The sequence below is a fragment of the Neolamprologus multifasciatus genome, chromosome 1 (genome assembly GCF_963576455.1).
Source record: "Neolamprologus multifasciatus chromosome 1, fNeoMul1.2, whole genome shotgun sequence".
In the NCBI taxonomy this organism is placed as follows: Eukaryota; Metazoa; Chordata; class Actinopteri; order Cichliformes; family Cichlidae; genus Neolamprologus; species Neolamprologus multifasciatus.
Window position 1 is genome coordinate 6,303,618 of NC_140439.1, and position 15,453 is coordinate 6,319,070.

Below are 15,453 nucleotides of genomic sequence, written 5' to 3' on the forward strand. Positions count from 1 at the left end.
TCTTATGCGACCCTGACTTGATCCTTCAAAACCAGGAACATCACTGTTAGCAAATAGAAATTCACCCCAACCTACCCTTCTTCTGCGTGATCTTATGTTTTGACCTGGTGACGGCTACCATGGACTCAGCTGTAACACTTGGGTTGATTTCCTCTCCCCTGGCTATCAGATCTCGCAAAATGGGAAGATCACGGCCCAACACAACCTGATATGGCAGTTTACTCATAACTCCCACTGAAAGTAAGTACAGCTTGCCGTCAATCTGAATATTAATGTTGGCAATTGGGTAATCCACATCATTACCGTGAACACACCAAACTTTTACCTTGCCGCAAAACGTAGCATCCCTGGGAAGACATTCCTGCCTAACCAAGGTACGGCTGCTTCCTGAATCCAGAAGAGCCACACATGGCTTTTCCTCAATAAAACCGCATGTGGTGCGCTCATGCTGAGAAGAGGGCGCTAAAGACTCAACTTCATCTTCCTGACCTTCGACACCCCTTGAAGAAAAGCACATATATGTTTTACTAACAGTCTGACTTGGACAATCTGCCCTAAAGTGACCTGTTTGACCACAAGAGTGACACACTAAAGGCCCGCGTTGCTTGGTTTCCCTAGCCCGACTACTAGTGGAATTATGGGGGCCCTGCCTGAAAGTCCTAGTTTTTTGACCGTTCCCACTCGTCGTCCTATCTGCTATTACTGGGGCTAATTGTTTGGGACTTGCATAGCTCTTTAGTGGCCGACGGGCTGCAAAAAAAGTGTCAGCCAGCTCTGCTGCTTGCTTAGACGTGGTTGGGTTATGCTCCTTTATCCACGTGCGCAGTTCAGGATTGAGAACTCTCAGGAACTGCTCTAAAACAATGACACCACCAATTTCATCTTTGGACTTTTCTTTTGGAACCATCCACTTATCACACAGTTCTTTCAAGCGTGTTCGTAACTCTTTAGGTGTCTCGCCATCGGCCAACGTAGTGGAGCAAAATCTGAGTCTGTAAGTCTCTGCACATATTTCAAACTCTTCAAGAACAGCTTTCTTCACCTTTACATAGTCCATAATCTCATCAATGTCCATGGCTACAAAAGCAGCTCGTGCCTTACCAGTGAGAAGTGGAGCAAGATGTAGTGCCCAATCCTCATGTGGCCACTGGCACCCGCTTGCAATCCTCTCAAAAGTTGTTAGGTAATGCTCAATGTCTTCGTCCTCGTTATAGGGCTGCATTTTAGACCCTTTCCAAGCTGGTGGTCTTGTTAAGGAGGCAGACTGAGTTGCTGTTGTGATTGTAGCTGAGGCCTTGCTGGATGCTCCGCAGTAGGCCTCAAACGCGTCTCTGTATCCGCTGTTGCACCTTCTTACAGCAGCTGGTGCTCTCGACGTTCTGATTGCACTTCCTGCTGGAGCTGAGTGAACTGGTGCTGAATTTTCCGCCAGCGATCTTCCTGCCGCTGCTTCTCCAGTTCCCATCGGGCCTCTCTGTCACTTTGCTGCCTCATAAAACCACGCAGGAGGTTAGAAAGTTCAGCAAGGTTATGCAGTTCAATACCTTGCTCTGCTTCCTCTAGCTGATTGAACACTGGAGGCTCCTCACTTGCAGAGTCCATTGGCACTTGGTGCTTTTTTGGTCTAGCTCCTTTCTGCATTGCTGCTACCTACTGGCCTGGAGCCACTGCTGCCACCATTTGTGAAGTAGTCTGACTCGAACGTCAAGGAAGGTGGTAGGGAAGCAGACTATGCAGACATTTCAGATTTCCAGAGGGGAGCAATTTATTTACAGTGAACTTAATTTAATGTGTAACTTAACAAAACTTCCCCCCAAATCAACTCAATTAATAGACCTCAACAGACCATGGATCTGGTAACGCCGCTCACCTCTCCTCTCTGCTGCATCTGGTAGAGACTGGCTTTAAATAGGGCCATCAATTTCCCTCCAATTGCCCAGCCAGTACCACTCACACTGTATCACACTGCCCACACTATATTTTACCATAGTGTACTATGGTGCCAGGCACACACACACCCTGGCCATCCATGTGATGTAAAAGAAAATGTGCTTTATCCGACAGGGCCACCTTGGATAGAGGTCTGACAGATGTTAGCATGAACACCCTGACTGGTCTGCAGCTCTTCAGCCCCAACTGGAACAGACTGTGATACACTGTGTATTCTGACACCTTTCTGTCAGAACTGAAATGAACTGTTTTCAGCAATTTGAGCTACACTAGAAACAGAGGAGCTAGCTATACTAGCTCATCTGTTGGATCGGACCACAAGGGCCAGTCTTCATTGCCCACGTGCATTATTGAGCCTTGGCCATCCGTGACCCTGTTCCTGGTTGACCACCGTTCCATCCTTGGACCACTTTTGATAGATACTAACCACTGCAGACTGCAGTTGCGGGATCCAGTCGTCTAGACCAGCGGTCCCCAACCCCTGGGCCATTGGTACCAGGCCGCGAGAGCTGAGGCTCGGGTGTGAAATTTATGGTTTTCAGGGTTTTTATTGTTAACTCTGTTTCCTTGGGTCTTTTCCCGTGTTATAGTTGTGTGTCTTATTTTGAAAGAAATATTTACATGTTACCATAGCAACCAGAGAGAATTAAGGGGTAGAGAGAAGGATGTTACTCTCAATGTTGTGGGTGCATTTCAGGAGGACGCTGCTAATAAAGTTACACAATTACACAGTGAATTCATAATTTATTATTATATTTACAAAACACCACAGTTTTTGTCTTGGTCGTATCATTTTATTTTGTTGTATTTATCTGTGACACGTTAAAGGCTGGTCTGTGAAAATATTGTCTGACATTAAACTGGTCTGTGGCGCAAAAAAGGTTGGGGGGCGCTGGTCTAGACATCACAGTTTGGCCTTTTGTCAAACTTGCTCAAATCTTTTGCTCAAATGCCCATTTTTTTCGTTTATAATACATCAACTTTGAGGACAAAATGCTCACTTGCTCCCTAATGAATCCCACCTACTAATATAGATGCCATGATGAAGCCTGTTAGAGGCCTTAATGCTATGCCTGATTGGTCTATATTAAATGTGTGTAAGGAGCGTGACTGAGCCTGTCTCCATCACTTCTTAGATCTCAACTAGAGATGGCACGATACCACTTTTTTATGTCCAATACCGATATCATAAATATGGATATCTGCCGATACCGATATGAATCCGATATAGTGTGTTTTTTAATCAATAAAACTGTTCTGCATTTTGTATAAGTTCATACTCAAGTTTAAAAAACAACAACACTAAAGCTATTCTGTTATACCTGTATGCAAAAAAATATATTTCATAGTTACCACCATCCTCCCTATTCTGGTATTTTAAAGAGTATTTAGCGTAAATATTAAGCAACCTAACTAATAAGGTTCCAACTCCCAGCAAAAAAATAAATAAATAAATAGGGAACCACCCCCACACCTCATGATGCTTAATTGATGCAATCAACTTTAATTTGATGCAGGGGGAAAAATGCACAGAAATAAATTATTTTTCTACAATAATTAAATAGATTCAACATCTTTCTTCTACAGAACTGCAGACTGCACAGATGGTTCCCAAAGGAAAAAGTACTACAGCTTACTAGGGTATATTAGACTTAACAGTTACTATATACAGTAATGGACTTCTATACATTTTACATCAGATTAAAACTTTGGGTGTAAGATTCAGATAATTATTTATTAAAAGCTCGACATTTTAAATGAGAATAAGAAAGAAAAGTATGTCTTTGTGCCCCCTTTTCCCTGTTCATGCCCTATCGGCCCCCCTGGCTACACTTTGCTAGATCCGCCCCTGCACAGTTACGTCAGCTGTAGAAAAAGATCCTGGTGTAGAAATAATATTAAATAAATTCTAACAACAGCTGATCAAGCTTAAACGTGCTGCTGTTGTTCAGCCGCTGGTTTCCTCTTTCTGGTGCAAAGTGAGACAAAAACAAACAAGAGAGACGATCAGCTGATCATTGATCAGTTTATGATTGAAGCAGAGGAGAGAGAGAGAGAGAGAGAGGCAGTCGCTCCATATATCTGTTGTTAAGCTTAACGCAGGAATGCTTTACAAACATTCAGAGATGAACTTACACACTTGCTTTACTTCTCTCTGGGAAAACTTCCTCGGAGATGAAATGCTGAACCAGACCACAGGTCTGGCACGTCACAGCCGCTCTATCATGTGATGCATACTGCTTCAACATGCTACGGTTATGAGGTGAGTTACAGCGTGTCGCAAGTTTTGTGAGGTGCTTTCGTGATATTTAATGGATCGTTACATTTTTTTATTTCTCTCCGATATCCGATCCAGTAATTTAGGTCAGTATCGGACTGATACCGATACGTAATATCGGATTGGTCCATCTCTAATCTCAACTGGCCTTTTTTAGATGATCACTGGAAAAAGTGATTTTCTATATAAATATAGAAAATCACTTTTTCCACTATGGTCTATATGGTCTGAAATTTCAGACCATATAGACCATAGTGGAAAAAGTGATTTTCTATATTTCAGTAGGACCATATAGTGTAGAGCAGGGGTGTCAAACATCCAGCATTTGGGGTAGTTTCATATGTCAGTTGTTAATGGCCCATCAGTATGTGGGAGCCGAATCTTCAGCCCTGCTGAGAATCCGTGCAGGCAGGTGTGGCACAACATGCAGCCAATCAGTTTTAATTTTCAGCCATTTGCCATTGTGGAGGGCAGAAGGTTTCAAAACTTGTCCAGGCCTTAAACCTGATGTAAGTTCAGTATTGAATATTACATACAATAAACTATAAAGAGTCTTTGACTGGCAGAGATACAGAAATGTCTACATGTAGCACAGAACCTGAATGTGCACTTGAACCCATTTATAGTTCTTAACTTGTTTGAGCTGGTGCTCACCTCAAACAGGCACAAGCAGAAATGTTGGACTCTTACCTGTATTTTCACAAGTTTTACAGTTTTTCCTACTCATAAAAACCTCACGGTAATAAACATCCTGTTGATCCCCAATGCCTGAAAGGGAGAACATGTGGTTTACGTAATGTACCGCCAGATCTGTTAGTAAAAACATATAATTGTGTGGTATCCACAGACTCAGCTATAAGACCACAAAACAATTTCAAGAACCACTAACAGCTAAAACTACAAATGATTAAAGAGCAGGTAAAAGAAATTCCACAAAGCACGGATCGTTCACCTGAGGGCACGGACATACCGACAAGCGCTGAAAGCTGACATCTTACAGATTGTGAAACTGCAGGTTTCATCACTCTTCAACCAAAAATCACCGAGCCACCGACAGAGGAAGACCAAAATGTCACCCCCTTCCCCCCCACCATTGTGGCTGTCTCGATGCCACCATGATAAAATTCCACTTCCTGCACAGCTCACATCTCTCAGTGTACTTCAAGACCAGTTTCCCATCAAAAACCTCTGTTTTCTTCATTATTTGCTTGCTTGTTACACACCAGTCTGTTGTCGGCCTGTTTCTTTATTTTCATTTTTTAATTTTTTTCCCCAAAATGACCTCTGACAATACCGAAGAAATGTCAACTGTCAAACACTATCTCAAATTACAAAATGACCCTCTGTAACATTATAAAAAACCGAAAAGTTTCTGTTTTTCACTTTCTGCTATAGAAATGTCTGTTTTTTATGACTAAGAAAAACAAACAAACAAACAAACTGGACAGTATGGATAATGAGCTACCACAACTTTTTCTGTAATTTTACACATTTATTTCTTACAATTTACGTCCAAAAGGTCGTGCTGACAGGTCGTGCTGTGACATATTTACTTTGTCACAGTTAAATATGTAACTTCTTTAGAAGAAGAAAGGAGATCAAAGTGGGCTGTGGGTCTGCAATTTCAAATGAGTTTGACACCCTGGTGTAAGCTTTTAACACCTCTAGAAACAAATAGGATTTCAATAATATTAACAAAAAGGCAGAAATTAATTCCTGTATTTTACAGAGGTCTGCAGTTTAATTCAGCGTTACCACCCAATCATATCTCAAGTTCCTTTACATTGTGTGATAAAGGTACTGTGTTATTATTGATGGAGCTACAACGATCTGTTGATCATCCCTGACCTCGAACATGGCAGTACGGGAGAAAATGAACTCCTTTTTAACAGGAAGACAATGTCAGGAGAACTGGGCTAGTGGTGGTTATCTGCTGTGAGCAGTTAGGGTGTGTGAGGGGAAAGAGAAAGCAAAACAAATGAGCACAGAGGCCATGAAAATTAAACAAGATGAGCCACAAACTACTGCAGAGAGGAGACAGAATGTTATGTTTTATGTACTTGCCCCACAACATGAATACACTCGTGTAATGTCATATATACATACTGCATTTTTATATGTGAATGTCAGATCGATCAAAGCTTATTATACTGTACAGACAATCATAAACTTGTATAAACATACTGTATTATACTTTATTAAGTCCTGTATAAAACCACAGGACATCGGATAAAAGTAGGTTGACTCAGAATCAAACATAGTACAGGATCATGTCATCATTGTTTTCTGAACAGTGGCCCAGAAGCAGCACACAATCACAGATCACCAGTTTGTACTTCATGATAAACCAGTTTGAACAAAGAAATCCAGTCACAAAAGCATAATTAGTTACATCTGAATGGATTGAAATACATTGATAAGAATAAGAATAAAAGCTACTTTAACAGTAACGTGCAAAGAAATGTGGGGGTTCGGTTGCTTTTGACCATAAATAAAATCGATGCATCTTTCTGTAATGCCTCAGTCTGAGCATTTATATTCAACCTGCTGTGATTTTGCATACTTTAACCAGAGTTTACAGTGCTGTGAAAAAGTATTTGCTCACTTTGTACTAGCTGCAGGCTGCACTGCTGTTGCTTGGATAATCAAATGAGCAGGTGGGACAGAGGGATGGCCCTAGGTTAGAGACACAAGGCAGAAAGGTATTTTACTGTACATATAATGCCTGCCATGCAAATCAGTGATACTGGAGACTACTTAACCTAGCTGAGAGCAACAGGCACAGCAGTATACTTGTTTAAATCACTGCTGTCCAACTTTGACATCAGAATGGATGTCCAAACATCCCACTGTAACATATGTTTGAGGACAAGCAGAGAGTGGCTTGGTAGTTTCTATACACTTCTTTTGAAGTGTAAATCACAGCGATGCTGCAGTGCTTCGGCCAGTCTTGGGATTGATGCCTGTTTCCAGAGATCAGGACATAAAGCCACAACAGAAACAGTTTGCATAATATTTGCCTGAACTATTTGCAGTAGTTAGCGTGTGCATTCAGTGTGACTCTACCATGTGCTAATCAAGCGTAACTTCTACTGAAGGCTCCGTAACCCAGTGATGAAAATGGTTCAATCTGAAACAGTTGGTTACAGTATGCGCCATCGAATGTGGAATGTTGAAACTGAGATTTCAAAGCTCTCAACAAAGAGGCTGAAGGAGAAAACAGGCAAAAACTAAAGCAAGTAAGAAGAGGTCACCTTTTGCCTTTCTCCTCTGTGTTTGTTAAACTTGTGACGTTGTTCAATGACTGCATAAAAGTGAACAAATTAAAAGCACCTTTTGCCTTCAGGCAGTATCCGCCACACCACTCAGTTGCTCTAAGTCTGACCCTCCCCCCTGAAAGGAATACCAGCACCTTCAGTTACTCAGAGGTTATATTTACAAAATATATAAAGAAAAATATAGGGTTACTGGCCCTAGCATATAGTACAGTCCAACAGCTGTCTGTAAATATTTCTTCCATGATTATCCTTTCTAAAAGTAAATCACAGGGTAAAGATAGCTGGAACGTGACAAGGAGCAACTAGGACAACATGACCAACAGTGCTGAGCTGCAGTCAACTACAGGGACATAGAGAGACAGAGACAAATGCAAGAAAGACAGGGTTTGGCAAAAATAGACACAAAACTGAGCCAGGCAGGACAGCTCATGCTACAGCAAGTTAAATCAACACCTGAAAGTGGTCGTTGATACAGAGGAAAATAAAAGACAAATTCACTTAAAGGAAGTAGAGACTGTTCCAGAAGAGCGACAAAGTTTGAATGTTCTCCAAAATGGATGGATGGAGAGGATTTTTTTCTTTTATTAGCACTGCATGTGGAAATAACAGCTGGTGAAATGCACCAGAAAACCAACCCCACTACCTCTTAATCTCACTTGTACTATTGTATCTTTGTTTAGATTACTTAAGCTAAAGTGTACAACATTGTTGGCCTATTTGTGGTTCACCTGATGCCATTATCCCAGGATCACATAAATTAAACCAACAGCACATATGTTGGTCAGGGAGCATCAGGCGTGCTGGCTGATAAAATCTGCTGACTTTAAGCTAAGCTGAACTAGCTAGTTCAATTGCTCCACTAAGATAGCTAGCTAGCTCCAGTACGCTGAACTAGCTAGCTTAGTGCAGCTAGTTCAATTGCTCCACTAAGCTAGCTAGCTAGCTGCAGTAAGCTGAACTAGCTAGCTTAGTGCAGCTAGTTCAGTTGTTGCACTAAGCTAGCTAGTTAGCTAGTAGGCCCGCGACTGACTGCCACTGACTAAGCTGAACTAGCTAGCTTAGTGCAGCTAGTTCAGTTCTGCTTAAAAAAAATGAAAGGAGCACTTTTTAATCCAAGTATAACATCAAGTTAATTAAACATCTGGGACGTTGATCTGGCCAGTTAAGTAGCAGAGGGAGGTGTTAATCAGATTCAGCTGCTTTGGTGTTAATGAAATTAACAACAGGTGCACTAGAGGGGCAACAAGGAGACAACCCCCAAAACAAGAATGACTGGAAGGTTTATCCCATTAGCAGTACCAGTATCTGCTTTTTTTATGCAAGGAGGAACAGGATGAGCACTGCCAAGGTTACAAATTGACCTTTCAGCAGGCCACTGGTGTGAATGTCTTTGACACACAATGAGAAATCTACTGGTAGGCCCCATGCTCACTGTCCAGGACCATGGATGGTTTGGGGAGGCATATCCATGGAGCAAAGAACAGGCCTGACTGCCATTAGGTATCAGAAGGAAATCTTTGGACACATTGTCAGACCCTACACTGGTGCAGTGGGTCTGGGTTCCTCCTGGTGTATGACAGCACGGCTGTATGTGGTGAGAGTATGCAGGCAGTTCATGGAGGATGAATTGATGCCACTGACTAGCTCCCACGCTCGCCTGACCTAAATCCAATAGAACTCCAGGACGTTTTGTTTCAGTCCATCCAATGTCACCAGGTTGCACCTCAGGCTGCCCATGAGCTCAGTGATGTCCTGATCCAGATCTCAGTGGAGATCTTTAATCTGTTATTAGTAGCACATTGTCAGGCATGCATACATGCACATGGGAGCCATGCAAACTACTGAGTACCGTTTTAGGTTGCTGCAATAGCATTTCATCAAAATGGGCTAGCGTGCTGGATCTTTGATTTTTAGGGAATTCAGACCTCTGTATGTTCATAATTTTCATTTTTATCAAACAATCTGGCATCCTTTCATTCCCAACACATTACCCAGTCCATATCAGCATGATTGTTTTTCCTATTGTCAGCTGAAGTGTTCCTTTCATTTTTTTAAGTGGTGTATTTACTAACAGTAGATTGGCATCAATATTACTATCAAACTTTAAAAAAGACTGTAAAGTTTTACATCATCATACATAAAATAAATGTGGAAGAAAAATGATTTTAAAGAAATACTTTTACACAGTAACTGTGACAATTACTGGAAAGTACTTTTTTTTTTTACCTGAGTTATTTTTCATTTATAAAAGTAGGATAGTCATGACATACAGTGTTAGTGGAGACAAGAGACTGACACTGTCCTTCACTGTCCTTCACTGTCCTAAACCTATCAGAGCCACTCCTTACTTCCCTTTTACATATCTATCAGACAGCTACATCAGATAAACAATAGTCCTACTGAGAGTTCCCAGAGTGGTGAAGAGACCTGAAAGTGTTATTTTGCATTGGTGCTGTTATGCAGCAGGGCAAGAGCGAACGCATGTGCTTAAAAGAAGATCGGCAAGTCTGCATAAAAATGCAGTAAAGGACGTTGGTGTTGAAAAGAGTTTATTCAGGCACTGCCCTTGCTTTTCAGGCAACTATGTGGTGAACTTCACTGCTGCTTCCTTTGCTGTTCAGGCACACTACTCAACCAGTTCGCTTTCAACCTATGCACAGTGTCATCCCCTTTGGTCTATGTGCATGCACGCTTTGGTTGCATACCCAAAATCCTTCACTCTGCGTAACCAGATGCCCAAACAGACACAAACGCAGTATCATGAATCCCACTTTAGGCTCATCCATTCAATTTCAGCTTTTTCACTTTGCCTTTAAACTTCCATATTATCTACTAACATGACATCAAAGAGGATCCCTCTCTCTCTTTGCGACTTATAGATCTCACTGAGACTGACAGCACAAAAGTTCAGAGTTCATCCCGCTGGCAGAGCTATAAACAGACCAGAAGTGGTTGATAGGGGTCTTAGACTCTCCCCTCCTTCCATCCTCTCTCTTCCTTTAGTAATATGATACTGTTTCAATTAGGGTCCAGTGCCTCACACAAAGAGTTGGAGCATGAAGCCATCAGTGCTGTTTCTCACACCAAAGAAACTCATTTGTTGTTTTCAAGCTTAGACAGAAAAAAGAACATATTAAACCTCTAAATGTTGTATTTTGCTGTTCCCTTTTCCTGCGTCAGAAAAATAAATAAATAAATAAATTCATTAATTAAAAGCAAATCTTCCAATGACAAGAGCAGCATAAACAACACATTTTACATCTCCTACCAACAGTGAAAAAGACTTCCTAAATAGAAAATAGCTTTCAGGCACAGATATATAAAAAATGAATATATACATAGCAGGAAATCAAATATGATACACTTGCATAAAACTTGGAGTGAAAGTGCATCTCATGTTGGAGTTCTTCCCGAATCTCAAAATCGAGGTGAAGTCTATTTATGAGGCCAGTGGATCCTTGGCAAGAAATGTGTCACCGTCATGGCGGGTGACACTCTGTTTCCTCGTTTTGTTCTGCCGTTCTTACTCAGGCCGATGAACATCCTCGGGTAGGCAACTGACTCGTAAGCATTGTAGTTGTTGGCAAGGAGCGTCTCTCTGAACTTACACTCGTTGTTGTAATGTGACTGAAAAAGAAGAGAGATGATTGGAAATGCTGATTGTTTGAAGGCAGACACAAAACAAAGATGTGGGGACATTTCTGAGGGTGTTTCAGTTTGCATTGTTCATTCTGATCATTATCAAACAATTGATTTCTTTCTGACTGCAGAGCTGTTATTGTACAGGAGCTATCTCAGGCAGATTTTAGACAAAAAGAAATACATTGTGAAATGATGAATGATGTGAGTGCTACAGGACTCGGGACGCCAGGCTCTGATTGGTTCATTTTTGCTCACTGGATTGGGAATGATAAGGCGCTACATAACCTCAGCAGTGGAGAGTTAGTTTAAATCATGAGTTTTTCTATTCTTATTTACACTTATATGTTAAAAAGTCACTTTGAAAAGCACTTCATCTATTTAACTCAGGTGGAGGACGAGCTTTTATTTCACTATATCTTACATTCACAAACGTTATTGGCTGCTCATTGTACAAACCCATCATTTCACTATCTAAATATTTGACCTGGAACAACAATGATAATAAAAAACAAAATAAGACGTTTTTAACAACAGCTGGCTTGATAAAGGAACCATCCTTAGTCCGGATGGTTTGTTACCTTTATACTCAAAATTTATGTCTCTTTCAAGTTTCTACAGTATCAGGACAAAACACTGACTTTTTTTTTGATGAATTGGTGCATTTAAACATTTAGCTAGTCCCACAGGTAAACACACCATCCAAACACTGTTTATGCTGACCGTGAATGCACCTTCATCAGCTGCAAAGCAACAACACAATCATCAGAAATACCATCAGCTGACAGTCTGGTACCTGCTTTTGGAACAATACTGAAAACATTAACTGGAACTGGTCGTGGCTTTTGTTGAGAAAGCACCACCAGCAATAGAAGCTGGAGCTGTGTGAGCTGTGTGCTGATAAAAGTCAGAATCAAACAGTTTATTGGACTTTTAGACTAATACGATAAATGTGTTCATGAAAAGGGATCTAGAATACAGTTTTTTAATATTTGGCATTAAAATGGGTTTTTAAGAGCAGCTATATGCTGCATGTTGCTAATTATAAATGTTAACAATAAATGATAATTTATTTTTATTTAAGGCTATAAAAACCATCTCTGCACCCAATGTGTATTTATTTGGTAACTGTAACCTTGAGCATCTATTCAATTCAATTCAATTCAATTTTATTTATATAGCGCCAAATCACAACAAATGTCGCCTCAAGGCGCTTCATAGATACAGAGAAAAACCCAACAATCATATGATCCCCTATGAGCAGCACTTTGGCGACAGTGGGAAGGAAAAACTCCCTTTTAACAGGAAGAAACCTCCAGCAGAACCAGGCTCAGGGAGGGGCGGGGCCATCTGCTGTGATTGGTTGGGGTGAGAGAAGGAAGACAGGATGTCATCTCCCCTTTTATACTTATTCCCTGTTTTATGTGAACAGTCTGTAAACAGTGAGCCAGGTTTTAATTTAATCTTTTCTTTATCAACATATTTCATTCTGTCTCACCAAACTAAGCGAGTGATGTTGTAGGATAAATATGACAAATTAAAAGATAAAAAAAACAGGACTTGAAGAAAGGCTGTTAACTGCATGTTTGCCGATTCCAATATTTTAACCAATTATATTGTTATTAATTGATTATTTGATTAAATTATATTTTATTGCTTATCTGACACTGATTTCAATACAATTTTTCAATTAAACAATTATTAGACTGTTTAATCCTGTTTAATCCTGGCCAGAATGAACTGGGTACGTGTATACAGCAGCTTGGATTCATGACTTCAGCATCGCTTCATAAAGCCGGACATCAGAGCTGCATGACACTAAATGTGTGTGTGTGTGTGTGTGTGTGTGCGCGCGCGCGCGTGCGTCGTGCACTCACAGATCCGTACAGCTTTCCTCGTCGGTTCATGGCCACAAAAAGTCCGCTGCGAATGCCCAGCAAGGTCACCACTCCTCTCTCCACCGGAGAGATCTGCAGGAGACCTGAAGACAGAAAGCAGCGCACTTACTACAACACGCCGGTGTGATGCCCTGCGTGCTACTCCACGCGCGACATTACTGCTTGTGTAAGGAAGTGAGCTGGATGGTCAGACTGAGATTTGAAACTTCGGTAAACACATGTTTGAGTTCCACAGAAAACAGCTGATCTTACTATAAGTTAATACACTCCCTTTAAATATGTGTGATGTCATGTCAGGCTGAATGAATCCAGCTCTGACATTTTTGAACATGACTGAATATTTTCACCTTGAGAAATGACAGCGAGGCAAGAAGTTTGGAGCTTGGTCGCTACCCTGGTAGTGGCTCATACCCTGGAACACGCTACAGCTCGTATCTGAAAAGGTATCAGAAACACGCGAAGGCTGATCGGACGCCAGCTGATGCGTTTCCTCAGCCTTGACAGGCTGCTGGCCGACTGCGTCTTTTAGTTCCATGTATCATTTTAAAGAGTGTGTCAGAGGTTTCGAGTCCTCGCTTGGGTTTTCTGTAAATATATGCAATGTATATGTAATGTATATCCCTGAGGTTTTACGCCTCGTCTTAGAATAGTCACACACATAAAAACTTTCACTGTCTTCGTCCCCGCGTGTTGGGTAAACAGAAATTCGTCATTCTTCGTGTCTGCAAATGATTTGAAGTTGCACGAGCAACGGGCCGCAGGCTGGACCTAACTTTAGTTCCAGCCTTTAGGTCACAGCAGCGCAATCCTGCGCTCCAGATGTTGGTACTGTGGCGTGGGTCAGACTATACACGTGCGCGGGTCTGACGGATCAGGTGTGTGGCCCCGTTTTATTCGCAGTTAGAGAAAATGCGATCAATCATAAGTCAGCTGAGGTGACTGCTTCCTGTCTAAGAACTTCTGTGGAGTTGTCTTTGCGTGTTCAAACACGGAGCAGTGAGCAAATAAAGTATCAAACTTACTGTAACGATGTTCGTTGTGTACTCCCGTTATTCTGCCATCTGGTAACACCTGAATGTGAAAACCGATCCCCACGTTGCAATAGAGCCGCCTCAACCTCTTAATGCCCAGGAGGTAGTCGCTGTCCCGGCCGCTCTCCTCCCGCTTCTCCCCCTGGATTCGCGCGAGGGACCGGGAGTAAAGGGCTTCCCAGCGGTCCGCCGTGCCGTTCAGGCCGGGAGCGCATCCCGCCAGTCTGCCAACCAGGCCCAGCACCAGGACGGTCCGCAGGGCCGTCAGAGAGCCCATCCCGGCTCCGTCTGTGAGAGCAGCTTCCCAGTGTTCGACTCTCCGGTGAAGAGAGAAGAGCGAGAAGCAGAGCGAAGCAGGCAGCAGCGCCCGGGAGCGACATTGATCTGCATGGACTCGGCAAAGCCAGACCTCTATATTTATACCTGCATACACATTACATCACTGCTCCACACTTGGTAAAAATCCACAAAGTACTTCTTCACAGGCAGCCGCACCGAGAGCTTTATTCACTCCCAATAATGGCCTCGTTATCTCCGCGCACAATCTTCGGAAAATAAAGCAATAAAAGCTCAATAATGACCAAAAAACCTCTTTGTGCGAGAGTTTCATTATCAGCAGCAGAATATCATAATTTATGTATGGGAGGATGTAAAATAGGAAACCGCCAAGTTAACACACAGGAGACAGTTCTATAAATGAACAATAACAGGAAAACAACACCGGTCCAGTTCAACCGAGTGGAAAAAAGCGCGCTAACTTAAGACTGCTGCTGGGGAAACCATGTCCCGGACCCTTATAGAAGACAATGGCACGAATAAATACAGTCTGTAGTATGATAAGTATGCTGTCATTGTTGACCGAGTCTTTATTTGACTGGAACCGCCTGTGTGGGTCGTTATTAATCCACGCACCACAGCGTCTGTGTTCACGATTAAATGGAAACGTCAGTGAAGCTGGACTGGATGGACTGTTCACGTGAGCATGAACAGCCTTGTGATGGACCGGCCTGTGGGGAGTGTTGTCCCTGAATTGGATAAGGAAAGGTCAGGAAATACTTCCAAGAAGTTTACAGTTTTCCTAAAAAGTCTCGAGGCTGGATTTTATTCAGCTCTGTTCGCTGAGTTCAACCTTAAAGATTTTGTTTCACTTCCTTTTTTAACTCACCAGCTGACATCATGGCACAGTTTCTCTGATCTGACATCTTTGACACTCTTTCAGTCCGTTGCTCTTCTTTTGTTTCAGTATTTCATGAGTGTGATGATTCTTGTTACATTGATGCAGAGTGTTAGCATTTCCACGCTCTGCTGTGTCCCATTGATCTCATTATGTTCTCTGTTGGAGTACTTGAAGATCTTCCACATCTTTCAGCCCAGAGCCC

General features: G+C 42.0%; 1 protein-coding gene across 1 annotated transcript; it reads right to left on the reverse strand.

The window, feature by feature from the left end:
* Positions 1-9,407: 9,407 nt before the first annotated feature.
* Positions 9,408-15,180, reverse strand: fgf4 (fibroblast growth factor 4). The gene is made up of 3 exons (XM_085163771.1): positions 14,066-15,180; positions 13,023-13,126; positions 9,408-11,133 (listed from the first exon to the last, which is right to left on the reverse strand). The coding sequence occupies exons 1-3, from the start codon at positions 14,349-14,351 to the stop codon at positions 10,942-10,944; spliced, it is 582 nt and encodes a 193-aa protein (XP_085019897.1). The 5' UTR covers positions 14,352-15,180; the 3' UTR covers positions 9,408-10,941.
* Positions 15,181-15,453: the final 273 nt, after the last annotated feature.